The sequence below is a fragment of the Aotus nancymaae genome, unplaced genomic scaffold (genome assembly GCF_030222135.1).
Source record: "Aotus nancymaae isolate 86718 unplaced genomic scaffold, 86718_ANA_hifiasm-v0.15.2.pri h1tg000046l, whole genome shotgun sequence".
NCBI classification, from domain to species: domain Eukaryota; kingdom Metazoa; phylum Chordata; class Mammalia; order Primates; family Aotidae; genus Aotus; species Aotus nancymaae.
Genome location: NW_026988460.1, coordinates 6,775,882 through 6,798,458, shown reverse-complemented (window position 1 = coordinate 6,798,458; position 22,577 = coordinate 6,775,882). Strand labels below are relative to the sequence as shown.

The 22,577-nt window shown below is 37.6% G+C and overlaps 1 protein-coding gene across 2 annotated transcripts in view; it reads left to right on the top strand.

Moving 5' to 3' along the window:
• Nucleotides 1-22,577, top strand: part of SHQ1 (SHQ1, H/ACA ribonucleoprotein assembly factor) — a 104,381-nt gene that overhangs the window by 15,428 nt on the left and 66,376 nt on the right. For both annotated transcript variants that reach the window (XM_012474185.3, XM_064361913.1), the window contains exons 5-9: nucleotides 298-410; nucleotides 8,985-9,112; nucleotides 16,786-16,940; nucleotides 18,744-18,797; nucleotides 21,386-21,509. In XM_012474185.3, coding sequence (XP_012329608.2) covers nucleotides 298-410; nucleotides 8,985-9,112; nucleotides 16,786-16,940; nucleotides 18,744-18,797; nucleotides 21,386-21,509 — 574 coding nt within the window. The remainder of the gene's footprint in view (nucleotides 1-297; nucleotides 411-8,984; nucleotides 9,113-16,785; nucleotides 16,941-18,743; nucleotides 18,798-21,385; nucleotides 21,510-22,577) is intronic.

Sequence of the window (22,577 nt, the reverse complement as noted above, 5' to 3'; positions counted from 1 at the left end):
TAGGGGTTTATTCCATTCTGTTTTTTATGTTAAGCTTTTATAGCCTTTATATATGTCAATCAGCTTGTTTGTTGTAAGGATTAAATGAGATAATATATGAGGAAGATCTAACAGGGCCTACCAAGTAGTAGTAGGTGCTTAAACATTTGTTGGATTTGAATCTAAATGTCGCAGGTAACGTCATGGTTTACTGATCAGTTAGATTCTTCCTGTGCTTTGGCTTTTTGTGCAAAATTTGATTTTTAAATGATAAAAATAGGACATAGCAATTATTCTTTCTTTTCTGGGTGTCCACAGGATGAATTGAGTGATGTCGTTGATGTTAAGGATCCAGATTTCACCCCTGCTGTTGAACGAAGACAGAAGCGCCTGGCCGCTGAGCTGGCCAAGTTTGATCCTGATCATTATCTGTGAGTAATGAGTTTTTTTGGAATTAAATAATTTACTTGACATTTATTTTAAAATTTTTGAGTGTCTTTTTAACTCTGCTAGGCATGTGCGTTTTGGATTCCAGAAATTATTGATGACTGAAGACCTTAATGGACATTCGAATTAACCTATGACTGTTGTATCTTTGTGATCTTTGTAAGATGTTGCCTCTTATATCTCAAGTTGTTCATCTTAGCAACAGAGAACTCGTCTAACATACTTTTAAAAAGTTCTTTTTGCTTGCCAGGCTTAAAAATAGAACACCAAATTCATGAGACTATTACACTTCTTTTAAGTAAACTTTTGGTTGTGATAATGGTATGCATAAATGAAAATATGTTTTAATTTCTTCAGGAATTTGAGTGTACCTGTACCACCATTTCTTGGCTTATCCCAGGATCTTCCTGATACTTTCATCCATTAGCACTTGTAATCAATGATATGTTTCCAGTGAACAAAGAATTATTCTTTGTGGTAGAGCATAAATCTAATTTGAAATTTTACTGTATTTCCCACCAGCATTAATTGTGTTTTTGGCTATAATCTGTCTCCATCAGGCTTATATTTGCATAAAGAACTTATCTAATTAACAGAAAGGTACTTGATCACTTTAGAGATTGTGATACTCCCCACTGGCCAGGATAGTGCATTTCTTCTAAGGATTGTCAATTGACCTCTCTTGGACATGTGGCTCTACTAGGATGCGTGGAGAATGAGTATTTTATGTTGGTGTAGACCTCCATTATTATTCTAGGTCAACGTTTTCTAAACTGTTACATATATAGCTATAATCATCATGTCTCCTTATGTTTGTATAGTGCCTGCAGCTTATTAAGTGCCCTTGTGATTATTTCATTTTCACAACAGATGAGGAGAGGAGGTTAAGGGACTTGCTCAGGGTCACACTGCTGCTAAGTGGCTTGGCCAGGACTTGAAAAGAGTCTCTCCATTTGTCATTTTGTATATCCTTTTCATGTACACTATTTCAGTTTAACTGCTGTAGCTCTTGTGATTAACGTTCTATCTCCTGTGACACAGTAGGATACTAATTGGAATGGCAGGGATATATCTTGTGATGTGCAAATGGAATGACTGATGTGTGATGATAAATGGTTGAACTGTTCAACATCCTAAGGGAAACTGGGTAAGAGCAGGGTATGTTACATTTTGGAGGACATCTGAGAGATTCAACTCCATTTACATAGCTATTTCTAATTACCTTTATCTCTCCAATTGTGGTTTTAAAAGGTCCACTGAAGAGTAATTTGAAGAAACCCATTTAAAGTCATGCTGAATATTTAAAGTGGAAATTTCATTGTCAGCAGATTTTTCAGGCTAGCATAAAAACAGAATGAGCCTTACAAGACTGAAATTTCAAGTGGGAGGAGCTTAGTTAGTAGAACTGCCTATCTCTTCTCTTCTAAAACTAGAAGAATAACTATGGCCTGAGAGAATTAGGAAATTGGAATTTAAAATTAGCAGTGTGATATAAGCAGCTCTTATTTTTCTCCATCTTCTGTGTTTCTTTATCCAGAAACTCATTTTCTTTAATACTATGCATGAAATATTCTTTCCATTTCTCCAAGAACAGTTCTTCTTACAGGAATGGTTTAAATTTAGTCATGGGCTAAGTGAGGAGAGTGGGAGTCATGAGGTAAAGAAAGTTCTTTGTGACTTTTCTGACAGCAGTGAGACTTTGACTCAGTGTAATTTTTGTGTTTCTACTCATTGTTTATATTAGCTGACTGACTGACTTACCCAAATGTATTAATATTAAATGAAATGCAACTAAAATTCTTTTAAATTTTTAATTAAAAATGTTTTTTAGCTCAGTGCTTTTTTTTTGTTGTTGATAGTGGTTAAAACAGTGGAGAAAAAAGGCTCACTTTAAATTACTTTCTACCAGCAGATAATACATTATAATATATACGTGTAATACATAATGTATATAATATTAGCATAATATTACCTATTTGTAAGTTGTTGGACTTGTCTTTACAAGTCATAGTGTTTCCTCATGTCAGGATTTGAGGGGGCTTTAGGAAAACTAATTTTAATTTCAGCCTAAACAGAACACGGTGAAGTCAATTATTGTAAAGAAAAATTTATGCATTTCAAAGGCACATATGTGATTTTAGATTGTTATTTAAAAGTCTTTTTTTGTAGAATCTGGATGCTATTGTGGTATAATATATATATTTGCATGTTTTGCGGCCCAGTACAGTGCTGGGCATATAATAGATGATCCATAAATGTTTATTGTTTTTTATTATCCATTTGTTATCATTTGTAATTCTTCTTTTGGGGTATTATTTTTACATTAAAATATGTTGACAGCATCTTGAAGCATTCCTTAATAGTCATTCCTCTTTGTTTATTGTTATAACCAAGTGTTCATATTTCTCTTGCTGGGAGTGTTAGGTTTTCTTTTTCCCAAATTGTTTTTTAATTGTTGGCATACATTTTACATTAACCAATTTATAAAATCTTGCCTATTTCTTTATTTGGGAGAAAACACAAAAATTTAGTTAGTATTCTAAACATCTGTGACGTAAGAAAAGGAACAGAAATGATTTTATACCATTGTGGTACCATTTTTTTTTTTTTTTTTTTTTTTGAGACGGAGTCACTCTTGTTACCCAGGCTGGAGAGCAATGGCGCGATCTCGGCTCACCGCAACCTCCGCCTCCTGGGTTCAGGCAATTCTCCTGCCTCAGCCTCCCGAGTAGCTGGGATTACAGGCACGCGCCACCATGCCCGGCTAATTTTTTTGTATTTTTAGTAGAGACGGGGTTTCACCTTGTTGACCAGGATGGTCTTGATCTCTTGACCTCGTGATCCACCCGCCTTGGCCTCCCAAAGTGCTGGGATTACAGGCATGAGCCACTGCGCCCAGCCCTACCATTTTAAATTATGATAATTTTTCATTACTCTGAATTTGTGAAAGAAGATGTTATATTGATTTTAAGCTCTTGGATTTATTGAGTAAATCTTAAGGCAACAAATAATAATTGGAAGACTGGGAGCAATATCACATGCTTCTGATGTAGCTCTCAATTCAAAACACGAAACTTGAGGAAAAAACATTAGAATACAACTTTACGTATCCATTCTTTTATTTATGCATTTATTTGTTCAACAAATATTTGTCTGAATGAACCACTTGCCAAACAGTGTCACAGAGACCGTGCTGAATATGGCAAGATCTCAATCTCTGTGTCTTCCATGGGGCTTCCATAATAGTGGAGGAAGTAGACACTATTTTTATTGTGATCAAGTGCTGTGAAGAAAAAGCAGATTGAAGGGTTAGAGAGTGACTGCGCATCCCACTGATTCCTCTGTTTCAACATGTCCAAAATTAAACTTATCATTTTACGTCTCTAAAGTCTTTGTGAATTTTCTAACTTGGTTGATGCCCCATTTTTCATTCTAGTCACCCAGGTTAGAAAGCAGGGATTCATCTTTGCCTTCTTTCTTATCCCACACATTCAATCAATCCTGAAGTTGTACCATTTATCTCTGTAATTTTTTTTTTTCTCACTTTATCAATTTCTGGCCCTCATCTGTGTCTGGTTTAGTGCAGTACTCACTAACTGCCTAACCGGCATCTCTGCTTCTAGTCTGGACTTCTTCAGATCTATCTACCATGAACCATCAGTATGATGTCTTACGTACTGTAAAGGAAAATCGGCTTAACCCTGTCCTTGGTGCTCTTCTGCTTAAAGTACCTCACTCCTTGTGTCATTGCAAGTTCTCTGTGATTTGGACCCTGCCTACCTCTGTAGTTTCACTTTGCCACTCCTTACTCACGTTTTACACCACAGCGATAATGAATGTTTGCATTTCCCCACCTGTATCACACTGCTTTTCTCTTTTTTTTTTTTTTTTTGAGACAGTCTTGCTCTGTCACCCAGGCTGGAGTGCAGTGGTGCGATCTCGGCTCACTGCAGCCTCCACCTCCTGGGTTCAAGCAATTCTCCCGCCTCAGCCTCCAAAGTAGCTGAGATTACAGGCATGTACCACCGTGCCCAACTAACTTTTTTTTTTTTTTTTTTGAGACAGAGTCCTGCTCTGTCACCCAGGCTGGAGTGCAATGGCTCAGTCTTGGCTCACTGCAACCTCTAACTCCCAGGTTTAAGCAATTCTCTTGCCTTAGCGTTTTGAATAGCTGGGATTACAGGTGACAGCCACAATGCCCGGATAATTTTTTTGCATTTTTAGTAGAGATGGGGTTTCCCCATGTTGGCCAGGCTAGTCTTGGAACTCCTGACCTCAGGTGATCCACCCGCCTTGGCCTCCGAAAGTGATGGGATTACAGGCGTGAGCCACTGCATCCAGCTCTAACTTTTGTATTTTTAGTAGAGACAGGGTTTCACCGTGTTGGCCAAGCTGGTCCCGAAATCCTGACCTCAGGTTATTCACTTGCCTCGGCCTCCCAAAGTGTTGGGATTAGAGACGTGAGCCACTGTGCCCAGCCCACACTGCTTCTTATATATTTCCTTTTACTCATGGTATCCCTTTGCCATTTATTTTCCTGACTCCACATTGCCTGAATAGTGGTTGCTTATCTCTTTAGACTAGGCTCAGTTGTTGCTCCCATGCACCTGCCCTATAGACTGGCTTAGGAAGTCTACCTCAGGGCTCCCCTGTTAAAGTTTATCTTGTTTTCACCACGCTATTTTATAATGTTCTGTATTCACATACATGGTTCTCATTAAATTGTGGAGTCCTTAAGGGCAGAAAGTGAGTTTTACAGATCCTCATCTTCATCTTCCCCATGGTGCATGTAGAGGGCATTCAGTGAATGCTTGTTGAATCAGTGACCTTAAAAATCAGTAAAACATTAGTCACCATCTGCGCTTGTTCGAAACTCTTAATTCATGGACAATGTCAAGCATAAACCAGCACAGTTGAGATTACTAGGACTGTATTAGTGAAATTTTGCTCAAAATAATCAAACATTTTGGAGGGGTGGTGGATGGAGGTGGTAGAAGTACCATTTTACTAAGCCAGTTTCCTTTTTTCCTTTGTTGTGGCCCCTTGGGGAGGAAAACAGCATCTTTTCAGATGGTCTCCTCTACTCTTGCCTTCAGTGTCCTCTGCGCTGCAGTGTCCAAGGCCATTTTCTCTCACTGTGCCAGTTCTTCCTGGGCAATTTTGTCCTCTTCCTGATTTAAATGCTTAAGACTTCCATGTCTCTCTCTTGAGCGTCAGACTTGTATGTCCACCTACCTGTTGGACAGGTCTGTTGGTAAATCCTAAAAAAAAAGGCATATTCAGCCTGTCCCAAGTAGGAGTCATTATTTCTCACTCATGTCTGTTAGCTTCCCTCCTTTGTCTCTGTCTTGACGAAGGACACTGTTGTCCACTGAGTTGTGGAGCCCAGAATTTTCAGTGTCATCCTTCACTCTTTGAGCTCCTCATCCCCTGCCTTCTGAGGATTCCATCATCTACATATGGATCAAATCCATTCCACTTTGCTCCATGTCCACTGCTGCTCTCCTATTCTTGGCCACCATTATTTCTGCTTCTCCAGGTTTCTCCCTTTAAATCACTTTCTAGGCTGCAGTAAGAGTGATGTTTGTAAGCCATGCTAATGTCATTCCCCTATGTAAAAGCTTTTATGTGTTTGGTTTGTAGAGATAGCCTTTGAAAATTTTTTTTTTTTGAGACGGAGTTTTGCTCTTGTTACCCAGGCTGGAGTGCAATGGTGCGATCTCGGCTCACCGCAACCTCCGCTTCCTGGGTTCAGGCAATTCTCCTGCCTCAGCCTCCTGAGTAGCTGGGATTACAGGCACGCGCCACCATGCCCAGCTAATTTTTTGTATTTTTAGTAGAGATGGGGTTTCACCATGTTGACCTGGATGGTCTCGATCTCTTGACCTCGTGATCCACCCGCCTCAGCCTCCCAAAGTGCTGGGATTACAGGCGTGAGCCACCGCGCCTGGCCCCTGAAATTTTTTTAACATGGCTTATAAGGTGATTGTCACTATATTATTTTCAGCTTCTTTCAACTTTTTTTTCCTCCTTAAATGTGCCTTCTTGTTTTCTAGCCTTTGTCAACCAGTTTTTTGCACAGAATACTCTCTTCCAGCCGTCTGAATCTGGCTAACTGTTCATTATCATTCAGCCATTGGTTTAGATATTATTTCCTCCAGGGTCCTTGCATGTCATTCTAATTTATTTTGCCCTAGAATCCTGTACTGTTATGTCATAGCAATTTGCTGAATTGTAATTGCTTGACTCTCCCATGGGATTGGAAGTTGTGTGAAGGCCAGGACTGTCTGTGTCTTGTCAGCAATGGAACCCCAGTGTCTGACATGGAACATGGCACAATGTCAGTACTTTTTGTCAAATGAATGACTTATTTAGCATTTTAGCCATTTATTGTTATTGTTTATCCTTTTGAAATTTATTTCCTAGAAAAAAGCTCACATTCTGATTTGTGGATGAATTTATATGGGAACCTCAGTTCAAAAGAGTTTCTTCACTTTAAGGATAAAGAGATAGCTGATAAGAAAATCGACTTAACAAGATTAGTTTATGAAGCAGCTGTTTCGTCCTAGTCTCATATGTCTGTGCACCTGTCAGAAATTGCTATTGAGAATTCCCATTTCAAGATATTGGCTGTTCAGTTTTGTCTAAAATGTACTTTATTTCCTCATATATAAAAATGAAATATTTTTGTTGGTTAAGAGCTTGGAGTCTGAAGTAGGAATTAAGTAGGTCCACATTCTAGCTATGCTTTTTACTTGTTCTCTGAACTTAGCCAAGGTACAAAACTTTGCTGAGCCTCAGTTTCTACCTATGTAAAATGAGGGTATTAATAGTACCCCCTGCCCATAGTGATGGTGTAAGGATTTAAGGAAATAATGGATGCAAAACTTGTAATGCAGTGCCTGGAACATACAGAGAACTCAGTAAGTTGTCTGTGATTTTCTAAATTTTTAAATGATTTCAGTATCTCAGTTGAAAGGGAAGACTGTGTCTAAGGTTGTAAAACTGTCAGTTAGAAAATTCAATGTATCAAAACAACTAATTCCTTGAGTTTCTAGTTAACTAAAATATAAGTGAAATTTTCTCCATGAGTTATACTTTGTTATACTTTTCCCAAGAATACCAATTTCCGACTTTGAATGCAAGATAGAATCATTTCTGAGTAAGTGTCCTCCAAGAGTGAGAGATATATTTTGAATATAGCTGTTACTTTTCCAGTTAAAACAGGGAGTGTAGAGTACAGAAAAATTAGCTTTCTGTTCTCTACACATGTTGCTTTTATCTTCTTCAGTAGTTTAAGGAACTGTTAAAATTAGTATAGCTTAATAAAATAGATTGTATCTTGGTAGAAAATGTGAGTGCACATGCCAAAAATTGTGTGTGTGTGTGTGTGTGTGTGTGTGTGTGTGTGTGTCCTCTGTTAGCCTCTTTGAGGAGATGCAGTATCCTGAATTTCCTACTCATTTGCTTGTTTTTCTTTGCTGGTAGAGTTCAAAAATTTTTTCCTTCACTGAAATTTTACTAAAGTCTGTGGTACTTGCATACCTAGCACAAGTGCTAGATTTCCCGTGTGTCTTCAGATTTGCTTCATTTCACATTGTCGAATATGGGATGGGACTTTAGTGTAGGACTGGTCTTCTGTGTACCTTCTATTTAAAGAGATCAAAGGTTGGATACAGTGGCTCAAGCCTGTAATCCCACCACACTTTGGGAGCCTGAGGTGGGAGGATTGCTTGAGGCCAAGAGTTTAAGACTTGTCTGGGCAAGGGACAAGACCACATGGATGAACCTGGAAACCATCATTCTCAGCGAACTGACACAAGAACAGAAAATCAAACACCACATGTTCTCACTCATAGGCGGGTGTTGAACAATGAGAACACATGGACACAAGGAGGGGAGCACTACACACTGGGGTCTGTTGGGGGGAAATAGGGGAGGGGACAGTGGGGGGTGGGGAGTTGGAGAGAGATGGCATGGGGAGAAATGCCAGATATAGGTGAAGCGGAGGAAGGCAGCAAATCACACTGCCATGTGTGTACCTATGCAGCAGTCTTGCATGTTCTTCACATGTACCCCAAAACCTAAAATACAATTAAAAAATAAATGAATAAATGAAATAAACAATGAAAGAAAAAAAAAATAGAAATTAGCCAGGCACAGTAGCATGTGCCTGTAGTCATACCTACTTGAGAGGCTGAGACAGGAGGATTACTTGACTCCTGGAGGTTGAGGCTGCAGTGAGCTATGATCATGCTACTGTACTCTAGCCTGGATGATGGAGTGAGACCCATCTCTTTTAAAAAAAGTTAAAAACAAAAAAAAGAGATCAGAAATGTTACATATCCCTTTAGTCAGATACTTAGTTTTGTTTTACGGAAAGTAACTTATGTTTGTGGTTAGTAACAGAAAGTAAATATAGTGTTCATTCTTTCCTTGAAATGTACTTTGAATTAAAAAATCTGTAATTCTAGTACAAATAATGAGTTAAGATAAAATTTTAAAAAGTGAAAGCCAGTGAAATCCTATATAACCAGTTCTTTCAATATTTTTCCTAGAGCTGACTTTTTTGAAGACGAGGCAGTTGAACAGATTTTGCAGTATAATCCTTGGTGGACTGACATATATTCAAAAATGACGGCCTTTGTGGAAAAGAGTCAGGAGCAAGAAAATCATGCTGCATTAGGTAAGAAAACCAAATTCAGCTAATTTGTTTCATTTTAAAATCTCATGTTGTACCAAACTTTACTTGCCTTCCATATTATTAAGCATGTAATTGTGATTGCCTTATAATGTGAAAATACGAGTTTGAATTGCTAATTTTGGAAATGACATCTTTGCCATTGACTGGAAAATGCCACCAAATAATTAGGCTTATTTGTGTTGGAAAATTCTTTTGAAGTATATTTTCCTTTAGAATCATTGGAGTTCTTTTACAGTTATTTATTTTTTACAACCTAAGTTTAGGGATATTATCACACAGGACATTTGTAGTTTCTCAATAACCTGCTTAAGAGGTATGAATATTCTTCTTTGGTAAAGACATTTGAGTGTTAGTAATGGTGGGAAAAGACCTAGATGGACATGTTATTACCACCTTCTCTAAGTGGAGCATTGATACATTAAGACTGTAAATTAGAAGTATAACATTTGCAGACAGATCAAGAAGAGAGCACCCATATTTTCTGTCACACTGATTTGGCTTTTATTTACATATTAAAAATTAAATTTCAACGTTTAAATGAAGGGAATACATACATATATGTGCATTCTGAAGAATATTAAATGGAATATAGACTCTTCCCACCCCAAATTCCTCTTCCCAAAAATAATCACCATTAGCAATTTGGGGGATATTTTTAAAATACATGTTCCCACATCTAAAATAGTTGCTTTAAGAAATTTCTACACATAGACTCATGTATACCCAGTTCGTACCCCGTTTTCAATTTGTAGTGTGTGTTGCACATCTTCCATATCAGTATGTACAAATCTACCTGAAGCTTTTCATGACTACCTAATATCCTGTTGAATATTTTTATCGCAATTGATGGATATTTGGGCTGTTTACTACTGATGGACATTTGGTTTACTTCCTGTTTTCTGCAATTGCAAATAATATACATAGTGGCCTTCTTTGACCACTCATTCTGAAGTAGCTACAGGGTCTCTATTGTATCACACAGTTTTTTTATTTTCTGCATGGCAATGGAATAGCCTGTTATCTATTTTTTCAGTGTCTGGTATAGTGCCTGTTATATAAAGATAATGAATATCTATAAGTATTATAATAAATGTTTTAATGGTTAAGTTTTTTTTTTTTTTTTTTTTTTTGAGACAGAATCTTGCTCTGTTGCCAGGTGCCAGGCTGGAGTGCAGTGGCATGATCTCAGCTCACTGCAACCTCCCGGGTTCAAGCAGTTCTCCTGCCTTAGCCTCCCGAGTAGCTGGGACTACAGACGTGCACCACCACGCCCAGCTAATTTTTATATTTTAGTAGAGACAGGGTTTCACTGTGTTGGCCAGGATGGTCTCGATCTCTTGACCTCATGATCCACTCGCCTCGGCCTCCCAAAGTGCTGGGATTACAGGCGTGAGCCACTGCGCCCAGCCTAATGGTTAAGTTTTATTAAAGTTTAGGTGATTTCTACCAGATCAAAAAATTGCTACTGTAATATGAAACCCTGTCTCTACTAAAAAAAATATTGCCAGGCACGGTGGCTCACGTTTGTAATTGTAGCACTTTGGGATGCTGAGGCAGGCAGATCACCTGCAGTCGGGAGTTCGAGACAAGCCTGACCAACATGGAGAAACCCTATTCCTACTAAAAATAAAAAATTAGCCGAGCATGGTGGTATGTGCCTGTAGTTTCAGCTACTCGGGAGGCTGAGGCAGGAGAATCGCTGGAACCCGCGAGGCAGAGGTTGTGGTGAGCCAAAATTGTGCCACTGCACTCCTGCCTTGGTGACAGAGCAAGACTCCCTCTGGAAAAAAAAAAATAGAGGATTAACTTTGTTGCATAACAGAAGCTCATTATAGTGACTCTTGCTATAGATTTATTAGTTGTTTTCAACAAACAAATCCTGACTTACATTTGAGTTTAAGCAGCTTTCAGAGACATCTCACATTTTAGACAAATTTTCAGGTATAGAGTTGCTAACACATTTTAGATAGTTAACTGTATATGCTAGGTAGATCTGGTCATAAAGTTTGAGCAAACTTAAATCGTCAAGTATATCAATTGGTCTGAGTCAGTTTCCCTAATTTTAGCACAGTATCTTAATGAGGTGGTGTGGGAGAAAATTGATGGTTGTGTAGTTGAGTTTTCTGTCCACCAGGGTGAGCTAGTTACCCTAAAAATCAAGAGAAGGCATTCCCTTTGATTTAAATTCTCACTTGCTCTACTTTGATAAATTGTAGCTTGTTCTCAGTCCGGTTTTCTGTGTCAGCAATGCTTTGAGTTAGTCTTCTCTGTGTAATTTTAGCAGGAGATGAAGCCACTCAGTCCTTTTAACCACCTGCCCTCCTGACCCTTCATCTGACCCATGGCTTATAGCCAGGCTGGTGCATCAGGAACAGTCATAGTCTGCAAAGCCATTATGGTGATTCATTCTAAAAATCACCTTTAAAAATAGCAAGCACATGTGACCTAAGGTAGAAGAACTTGAGCTTTGTGTTGAACAGAGTGTCTCTTCTAATAATACCAAGTATAAGATATAAATTAAATGTAGGCTTGGGGTTGGACTTCTTATTCCACCACATGCTTGCGATATATGATGTTGCAACTTGCGGTTACTGTGGAAATCCTGTACCTACCTCAGAGTTGTCCTGAGATTGAATGAAACGAAGTATTTAACATCTTGTAAGTGTTAGAAATTATTATTGTAGAGTAAAATCAGTCACAGGAGAGCCAGGAGTTGTATGGTTTCTCAGTGAAATGACATTTTTTATACATTTAGAAAGTTTTTAGGGAAACTTCTTTGTAAACAAGATTTCTCTCTCATTTAAAAAATTCTGGTTCAGTTATTTGAGACACTCAGAATTAAAGGAATAAATTAAAAGTGTGTTGAGCCAGGATAAAATATGGGGGAAAAGAAGTAGACCAAAAAATAAACTTCAGTTTTCTGCTTACCCATGGTGCACACCGCTGTACCTTTTCTCCTACTTTTCCTTTTTGTTCTTTACCTCTCTGGCCCTCTTCCTCTTTGTGTCATAGCAGTGATCTGCTGTCTGTTTAATACCTCCTCATCAGATATCACCAGGCAGATGTAATAGTGCAGCTGAGGGGTGTACCTTTGATTCATTCTGCATCATAAAATATTAACCTAGATTGCTTTGAATTCCAGATAAGCCTTAGGTGGTGAACTTTGCTCTCTCTCTTTCTCCCTTGGTTGTAATTCTTGTCAATTTCATCACAGCCCTGAATTACAACAGGGAGACTTTTCTCCAGCTTTGTAGTGATCCAGATTTTCCTCCCCAAAGGCTTGTAAATGTAAGTGTTAAACGCTGTGCTTCCCCTGAGCTCTGGTTTCATGAGGATGAACTTACCGCATTTCCCATGTTGTCTGTCAGTGGTTAATCTGGAGCTCCAGAGTCTTGGCACGTTATTACTTGTTATGACACCACATAACATTTATAGTCAATGAACTTCCTAGCAGGGACATCCTGTTTGGCACCAGTGAGCCCTTCAGTGTTTGTAGAGATAACTGTCAGTGTCAGCTTTGAAAGTTGTAGCACTGTAGGGCTACTCATTTAGGGTGAAGGTTTGAATGCAGCACGTTTTTTTCTGGTTCCCTTGATCTGGTTCCAGTAAATGTACAATGTAATAGACAGATGTGCATTACTCGGAGAGCATCAGGATCCTGTGTGATTTAATTGTTGACCCAGATAAGAGGGATGTTTGGGAGGGGATTTAGAGAGGAAGGGAGGATTTAAAAGTAACAAAATTAGAAAATATTTGGGAGAAAAAGTGACTACCTTGTAGACATCTTTCCATTTTGATGAGAATCCCTTTGCAGCCTTCAGACATATTGGTGGGGTTTTTGATGTTGGGAGGTGGTCCTCAACCATTTGCTTCAATGTTAGGGCACCAGATTCCTCCTCAAATGTATTGAGATTTCGACTGACTTTTGTTTCACTGGAGATAATTTTTAAAAGTATAATTAACTGAAATCTTGTGAACTGTATAGCAAAGCTGCTTTGTAGCGTAGCTAAGTCATACAAATGCTTGACAAATGTTACTCATGGTGGCAATCATCCAAGCATTGTTGGCACTGCATCTGTAGTTATTTCCAGTACTGCTGCTAGGTTAGGCTTGATTGTGTGCAAACTTCCCCCAAGTTCCCCTTTGAGTGATATGATTTACAGCTCTAATAAAAAAGGCCTCAGGGAGCCCAGACTTTTGGTTTCTCTAGTGATTTCCTGGTTTGTTGTTACTGTTATTTATCATCTCTGATTTCTTTGCTTAAATTTCAGAATTTAAGTGCATTTGTGTATTATTAATGAAGTAGGCTACAATGGAACTTACAAATGCTCAGAAAAAGGTAGAAGTATTTTAGGGGAAAGTCTGGCAGTATCTAGTATCCATGAATTCAGAAGAATGATTCAAGTAGGTTTTTCTTATGCACAGTTACTTAAAATGGCTAATGTAGAAACACTTACATGTGGGTAATGTAGCATCAGAACCTGCAGTGCCCAGGTCAACTTTTACAAATGGTTAAACATCTATAGGTATGATTACATAAAAACGAAGGCATGAATGTGTAGAGAGTTGACATGTTACTAAATAGTTTCTGGGTATGCTTATATTGTGATTGAGAATTATGTGGAAGCAGGGATCTTTATTAGTCAACTAGGATATAAAGACTTTTCTCTAGTCAGATATCATGAACACCTGGCATTTTCCCATTAGCTAAATTAATGAACATCTCAAAGACCATACCTAAGGGAATACTGTCTCAAACCTTCTTGCTAAATACAAGGAGTCTTAAAATATTTTTGTCAGGTATGCTTTCTTCATGCATTGAGTATGTTCCTTCATGCTATTTCCTTAAATCAAATTGCTTTAAGTGAACTGAGAGCTTTTATTTAAATTAAGGAATCTTCAGATGTGTCCTCCAATGAGGCAATCAACACTCAGTTTATCTGTCTTATTAATTAAGTCTAGTAAGTTTTAAATTAAATACAGTTGACCCTTGAACAAAACGTGTTTGAAATGCATGGGTCTGCTTATATGGGGATTTTCTTTTGCCTCTGCCACCCCTGAGATAGCAAGACCAACCCTTCCTCTTCCTCCTTTTCCTCCGCATACTCAGTGTGAAGACCAGGATGGTGACCTTTATGATGCTGTACCTCCACTTAGTGGATAGTAAAGAGACTTCATATACAATTCAAGTATTGTGGAAACCTTAACTAAAGCTATAAATCCAGAGTCTGTCTTAAAAAAAAAGGACATATTTGACATTTTTACCATATGGCAAAAGGTACCATAAAGAAAGTCAGTAGTAATATGGCAGCTTTAGAAAGATGATTGCATTTTATAATATACAGGGTTCTTAATTTGACAAGACAAGCCAACCGATAGAAAAAACTGGACAAAACACATTCGAATGGGTCACTCATAAGAGTGCAAATCCAGATTGCCTACAAACTGATGAACTAGTGCTTAAAGTTGAGCAGTTGGAGACATACTAAGTGAATAACAATGATAAGTCATCGTTTTAGTTTTTTCTTGCTGTGTAACAAATTACCACAAGCTTCATACAATGTACGTTCATGATCTCAGTTTCTGTGACTAAGAAGTTGAGCCTGGTTTTGCTGAATCCACTGCCTTAGGGTCTTGCAAGGCTGTAGCCAGAGATGTCCTTCTTATTTTTTATTTTTTTTGAGACGGAGTTTCACTCTTGTTACCCAGGCTGGAGTGCAATGACGCGATCTTGACTCACCACAACCTCCGCCTCCTGGGTTCAGGCAATTCTCCTGCCTCAGCCTCCTGAGTAGCTGGGATTACAGGCACGTGCCACCATGCCCAGCTAATTTTTTGTATTTTTAGTAGAGACGGGGTTTTACCATGTTGACCAGGATAGTCTCAATCTCTTGACCTCGTGATCCACCTGCCTCGGCCTCCCAAAGTGCTGGGATTACAGGCGTGAGCCACCGCACCCAGCCCCTATTTTTTTTTTAAAATAGATGTTGGAGGCTGCGTTCTTTCCTGGAGCTCAAGGTCTTCTTCCAATCTTACATGGTTGTTGGCAGAATTTAGTTCCTTGCAGATATAGAACTAAGGCCCCTACTTTGTTGCTGGCTGTTAGCTGGGGGCCACTCTGAGATCTTAGAGGCCGCTACAGCTTCCTTCCACATAGCCTTCTCACAGGCTCTCTCACTTGATTATGTGACGTCTTACTTCTTCAAAACTATCAGGTGAGTCCCTGGCTTCAGTCTGCTAATAATGGAATGTAATCATGGGAATGACTGTCCCATTGCCTTGGCCATATTCTGTTGGACAGAAGCAAGTCATAAGCTCCATCCTCACATAGTGATAGGAGTCATTGGAGGTCATCTTAGAATTCTGCTTACCATGTTCAATTTATCAATCTGGAAATGATTATAAAAAAGCTATTACGTTTCTTGCTGGGGGAGGTGGGAGGTATGTGTAGGAAGTGGAACTTGTATCCATGACTGTGAGAAAGGTGAGTTACTGTAGCCTTTAAAGCATCTTTCTAAAACAGATACATTTTTAAACCAGTCAATCCAGTCTCGAGAGTCTACTTTATGGAAATAAAGCCTCTAATATCCAAAGACATAGGATAAGGATATTTATTGCAGCATTATTAGCAGTGGTAGAAAACTAGGAGCAAAGTGAATGCCCATCAGTAGGGGGAGTGGTTGGATAGAGCATGATACATTTTGGAATATTATACTCCTTTACAAAAATTAGCTACACACCAGTTGACTTTTAGGGATCTGCCAGAGGTAAGTCAACTTTGTTGAGTGAGAAGGCCTAGATGGAGAAAAATGACCTAGTTCTTTGGGTAAAGGGAGGTTATAGGAAGTATAAACTCCCTAGTATGTATGCTTGTGTGTCTGTATATGATTACATGTCTGTAGAGAAAGCGATATATACTAGATTTTTTAGTGTGTGAGAGGCTGTTGACAAATATTCAGATGGAACTCCCTAGTATGTATGCTTGTGTGTCTGTATATGATTACATGTCTGTAGAGAAAACGAATGATATATACTAGATTTTTTAGTGTGTGAGAGGCTGTTGACAAATATTCAGATGGAGAGAGGGTGACAAGCAAAAGAAGAAAAGGAAAAAGGAACTGTGTTGTAAACAGTCTCTTTCCACAAGTCTAATGAATGTGATGTGGTCATATGTAAAACGTAATTTATATAGATAAACACTATGAGAAAATACTATACCCTTAACATTGATTAATATCTGGGAATATTCCTGTTTCTTGGTATAAAACTTTCAAAATGGATAATGAATATTTTCAGAGTGCTTTATTTAGCACTTTCTGTTGTCAAAATGTATTATCTTAGTTTTAAAGTCAGTAACTGGCATTCAGATGCCTTAAATACAGAACAGTGTAGCAAAAAAGGAGGGTCAGGAATTAAGGAATAGATGTTATTTAGAAAAGTCGTCTTTATTCAGCCCTATTAGGATTTGAGCAGATTCATGGCTCTTACTGAAACTGTAAAGTCTACTTAAGAAGTTATTTATATATCCAGAGTTGAGTAGAAATAACTTTTATTTCAGTTTCTAGAATCAAAGTTCTAATTTTGACAAATCTTCCACTTTGGGAGTTTTACAAAACTGAATGAAATATCTAATTTTTAAATGCATTTTCTTCTAGTGTCTTTTTCTGAAGAAGAGAAATATCAGCTAAGAAAATTTGTCAATAAATCTTATCTGTTGGACAAGAGAGCCTGTCGTCAGGTGTACTACAGTTTGATTGATATCCTTCTGGCATATTGCTATGAAACCCGTGTCACTGAAGGAGAGAAGAACGTAAGTGCACGTGTGTGTGCATGTTGCCATAGATTACTTTGCTGATGAGTAAACTGCATGAAAGCATCAGTCTCTTGTCTAGAGTAGAACCAGTCGTGATTAGTTATTTAGGGGATGCCCCCCGCAGAGTTGTGGTGGTGGTGGGTACCCACATGCAAGCATACGTTGCTTAGTTGGTCTTTTTTACTTTTCTCTTGGCATTAGTCTCTGCAAAATAGCAGAGTAGGGAAGTTTAAGGGAGTAAAGGTGAGAGTAGAGAGGAAGGCCACCCTGAGCTGTCATCTCTTTTAGGCCAGAGGAGTGCTCTGTCACATGACATTTCACATTGGCAAGGGGGTAAACTACCATAGCCAGTTATATTCTTTCTCTCAGCCAGAAGTCAACAGATGCAAAATATGGCATTTTACAAAATAAATCTTAGTATTTACCTGCAAGTGTCCTCATTTCATAGAGTATGTGTACTTCTGAAAATTTTTATGTAAAGCAGTGTTTTTAAAACCTGAATTATATCTTTTTTTGCTATTTAAAGGGATCATATTATAAAAGTAAATCGTTTTGTAAATTCTTAAACCATGTTTTAAAAAATAAGACTTCTTTTGTATCTCTTCTTAAACCATATTTGATTTTGTAAATGAAGAGCTAAACATCCTTGTCACCTATACCACCGACTATATTTTAAAAGGCTGGAAACCAAAAAACAGGTTTTTGTTAGTGTGGCCATGCAGCTGTTTATAATCGTCCTTGCTCAAAAGGTTATTTTTGATCTGAGCATATGCTTTCCTTTTTTGAATTACGCAGATAATTCACATTGTAAAGGAAAATATACACACGAAGAAAATAATTAAGATTTCCTGTAATTTTAGTCATCAGAAATAACTGCTGTTACATGGCGACATATCTCTTTCCAGTCTTACTTCAGTGTGCAAGTGTGTCTATATTGTGTGTATTTACTTTGGGTTCTAATGTATATACTATTTAACCTGCTTTTTTCTTTCAACGTCATAGCACTAACATAGTATTAGAGTTAGAATTTTCCATGTACCAATTGTTTTGTTGTCATGACTGAAAATTTCTAGGGTGACTCTTGACGTTTGTGTCTGACTCTAAGGTGACTGTTATTGAGTGCGTTAAGGGCATAATCTATCTGAAAATACTTTTTGTTTTCACTCATCTTTTAAAGATACTATAATTGGAGAAAATGTTTTCCTTGACAAAAAAAAATGCTTCATATTAAATCTTGAAAACATGAGTGTTTAAGTATACTTGAAAAAAATTTACCATTTTTTATTCTTGTATTCGTGTATTTGAAATCATGAAGTCTTACAACTTGAGACCTTCTCTGGAATGTACTTATTCTCACCAGCATTCTCTGAAAAGTCACATTTTCTAGCAGCTTCTTAAGTGCCACAGATAATACTTCAACTTTGTCTTTGATTCCTTTGATAGAATATTTGTGGATTGTTTGGGAGGCATGTAGCTTATTTCAAAAAGGATGGAAATTGAGCAGGCATTACTTTGCCTTAACTTTTAGTTTCAAAGCCCCTGCTTATTTGCTCTTGTGTTCTGCTACTCTTAGCAGTAGAAAAGTTTTATTGGCTAAAATCCCGAGGAAAGTGGGCAGAAACTTCCCTCTAATAGACTGTGCATCAGCAAAACAATTATTTTTCTATATTTGTGAACACTTCTTTGTTCTCATATGTCAGTGATCCTCAGACACTGGTTGAATAAATGGATTTGTTTGGTCTATTTTTAAATGACTTTACCTCTAATGTGATGGTACTCTTTTCTCCAAAACAAATGAAGGTTGAATCTGCATGGAATATCAGGAAACTGAGTCCAACACTATGCTGGTTTGAGGTATGATTTCCAGTTGCAGTTGTTTAGAGTTTGTTGTTCAGAAAGTTATTTTTGTTGTTTTTACTTTATTTGGAGTAATTAAAGCAATTCCTTGAATTTTTAATAGTAAAAGCTCTATTGTACAAGTTTGATTTCTGTCTTTTAAATACAGTTCTGTTAATGAAACCAGGTAGAGTATTTTGGAAGTTGGGGGAGGGAAACACACTTTGGAGAGAGGCTGGAGACATGGATTGTTGGGGGAGAATGTGGGGCAGAGTGAGAGGTGTGTTTGTAAGTTGGCATTTATTGGGACTTAAAGCTTAAAGATGGAAGCAAACCTAGGTGATAAGTGACCATTAGAGTCTGTGCTAAGCATGCACACATACACACACACATAAAATAATGTTTTTTATATGATTTTTTAATATATGTGTATATATATAAAAAAACTTCACCTGTTCTCAATAAGTCTGTGAGGTAAGCATTGCAGGTTTTACAGGTGAGGAAACTTAGATCATGTAGCTTAAATAACTTATCCTAGGTCCTATAATTCAAATGTAGTCTGGTTACATTTGATAACTCTTTTAGTATAGTTGTAATTGTGTTTCTCTCTGTTTTCTGAAAAATAGTTGTGCAGGTCTCACCAAAAATACCAAAGGACAATATCTTTATATTTGTACATTTTGAACAAACTTGTACATCAAAACAGTAATTAGAAGCAGAAATTTTTAAAAAGTATCAATTTAAATAATTGATGATTAGTCCGGGTGCGGTGGCTCACTCCTGTAATCCCAGCACTTTGGGAGGCCCAGGTAGGCAGATCACAAGGTCAGGAGTTCAAGACCAGTCTGGCCAATATGGTGAAAACCTGTCTCTACTAAAAAATACAAAAATTACTGGGTGTAGTGGTAGGTGCCTGCAGTCCCAGCTACTTGAGAGGCTGAGGCAGGAGAATAACTGGGACCCAGGAGGTGGAGGTTGCAGTGAGCGGAGATCGAGCCACTGCACTCTAGCCTGGGTGATAGAGCGAGACTTTGCCTCAAAAAAAAAGAAAAAAAAATTGATGATTGTATTGTCAATTAAAGCAAACAGTATTTTTTAAGTTGTAAAAATCAAGGCTGTTTCATTGACATCACTTTGTTGAAATAATAGGTAAGATGTAAACAGGAACTGACACACTTACTTCATTATAGAATCTTACTACTCCAAAAATGGTCCAAGGACCAACAACCTGACAAGCAGCTTCAGCTGGGAGCTCATTAGAAAGAGTTTCAGTCCCACTTCACTCCCATTGAATCAGAACTAGAATTTGCAGCAAGATCTCGAGGGGGTTTATATGCATATTGAAGACGAAAAGTGCTGCTCTCTAGGTTTCGTCGGAGTTCCCCGTGTTGCCATGATCGGCATATAATTGAGGAATGAGTTTCTGTGATAGCGTTTATTAATATGTTGAAAGTAGTTGGTGACTAGATAATTTTGTGGTGTAGTTATAAAACAAAACATCTACATGAAAATTCACCTGTTTATGATTTGATTGTGACATTTTTATTGATAAAATTGTTGGACATTAGCTATGTTAAACTTTTGTTAAGTATTAGTTTTTTGCTAGAATTTTTTTTAAGTTCATGATTCTCTTTATGTCAAATACTCAGTGTTCTTAATCAGATCTCTCATAGCTTTAAGGATTAATGTACATGTAGATTATCTTTCTCCCTTGGTTTTAAGTTTTACATGTGGTTTACATTTTTTATATGTTATCAAAGAAACAATTTTGTGGAAATATTTCTGTTGTCTAGTATTTTTAGTAAGTTTTGAATTGCTAATGTTATCAATTTGATACCATTCAAGATAAAACACCTTTTTTTTTCTAGAAATTAGTTCAATAAACAAGAGCAAATTACTCAAGTAAATATCTTGTATTATTCATGTCCAATGCAAAAAAAAAAAAAAAAAGGTGGGGGAGACTGAACATACTTCACTAAGGAGTTCTACATTTGTGTGTGTGTGTGTGTATGTGATGGAGTCTCACTCTGTCACCAAGGCGGAGTGCAGTAGTGTGATCTCGACTCACTGCAGCCTCTGCCTCTCAGGTTCAGGTGATTCTCTGCTTCAGCCTCCATGTTGGTCAGGCTGGTCTCGAACTCCTGACCTCAGGTGATCTTTCACCTCGGCCTCCCAAAGTGCTGGGATTACAAACATGAACCACTGCACCTGGCGAGTTCTGCATTTTTTATCTGTGCCATCTTGAATGGCCCTAGAAGACAAAAAAAGAAATATAAATTATTTTAAAATGTTCTTTATGTGCATCTGTATTTTGTTAATGCCATGTGTTTTGGATTCCTATTTGTAATCTTTAGGACTTTAAAAAACTTTCTTGCGACATTTGTGATGTATTGACAGTGTGAGAAATTACAAAGACTAAGATTCAATGTCCTATTGTAAGGTATACAAAAATAATCTTAATTCATGGTTTTATGTTTCTCTTCTACTTGGCTTCACGATGATCCAAACTTACAGCTTTTAAATGAGAAAAGCTTCCTATTTCATTGTGTGCTTTGTTTGTGTAACATGTTATGGAAATGACTGCTTATTAAAATGACACTTCACAGACTTGGACTAATGTTCATGATATCCTGGTGTCTTTCGGAAGAAGGGTGTTGTGTTACCCACTCTATCGCCATTTCAAGCTGGTGATAAAGGCCTACAGGGACACTATAAAGATATTGCAACTAGGTAAGATATTACTCTGCTTGCAAATTTGGGAGGGAAAAAGTTGTAAGTTTTTAGTCTGTGAAGATATAATCATGATTTTTGCTTGTTTTGTATATAAATAAGTAATGAAAATCCAACCACTTTGAAAGTATAAAATTCCTGTGTAAAAGATATATGTAGATATGTAATTGCATAGAGGCATAATAAAAACTCTTTTCCCAGAGGAGCAGGGAAGGTAAATAGAGGAGGCACAGATAGTGTTGCAAACCATTTTACATTACAATAGCTTGCATCATTCATTATTTTTTGGCTGCCTATAATCTTCTAGACTCTATGGTGGGACTGGGGGTCTAATAATAAAGAAAATAGAAAAGTTCCCTGCTCTGTTGAAGTTTACAGTTTTGTCAGAGAGACAGATGATGAATAAGTAAGCGATTCCAAAGAGAGAATGAAAAGTACTCTGCTGGGAGAGGTCCAGGGATCATTTAGGAGAGGACATGTAACCTAGATTTGGCATGTCAAGAAAGGTTTTCCAACAAAAAGCACAGCTACTTAGAGCACTTTTGACTTGCTAAATTCAATCTGAAAAAACAAACACTTGCTAGCTTTAGAACTGTGGAACATTCTGGGCTCTGAAACAAATTCCAAAGTGCCCATGATACCATCATTAGAATAAGTATATAATTTCCAAGATAATAACTTTGAAGGGGGCAGCATTCATTTGTATGTATTAGTTCTGGCACATTTATTTAAAAGTCACTTTTAGTACTTTATGGTCATTTCTTATATTCTCCACCTGGGGAAACCCATCATTCCTTTGCCCTTAGATAAAAGTGTTTCTTGGAGCTTGGTTTTCAGACTTCAGAATAAGAAGGGGAAAGAAAGGAATTTCTTCCCTCTACATCCAGATGACTTCACTGGCCTAAAGAAGAGAATCACATCTCGAATGTTTCATCCCACCTCGAGGTGTACTTTGCCTTCTGTGTAACCTCTAGTTTTCTTGCCCTGGTGGCAGGGATGGGGGAGGAAAGTCATGTTTGAAGTAGATTCTTTTAAAATAGACAATAATTGTAAATATGAATCATGGTT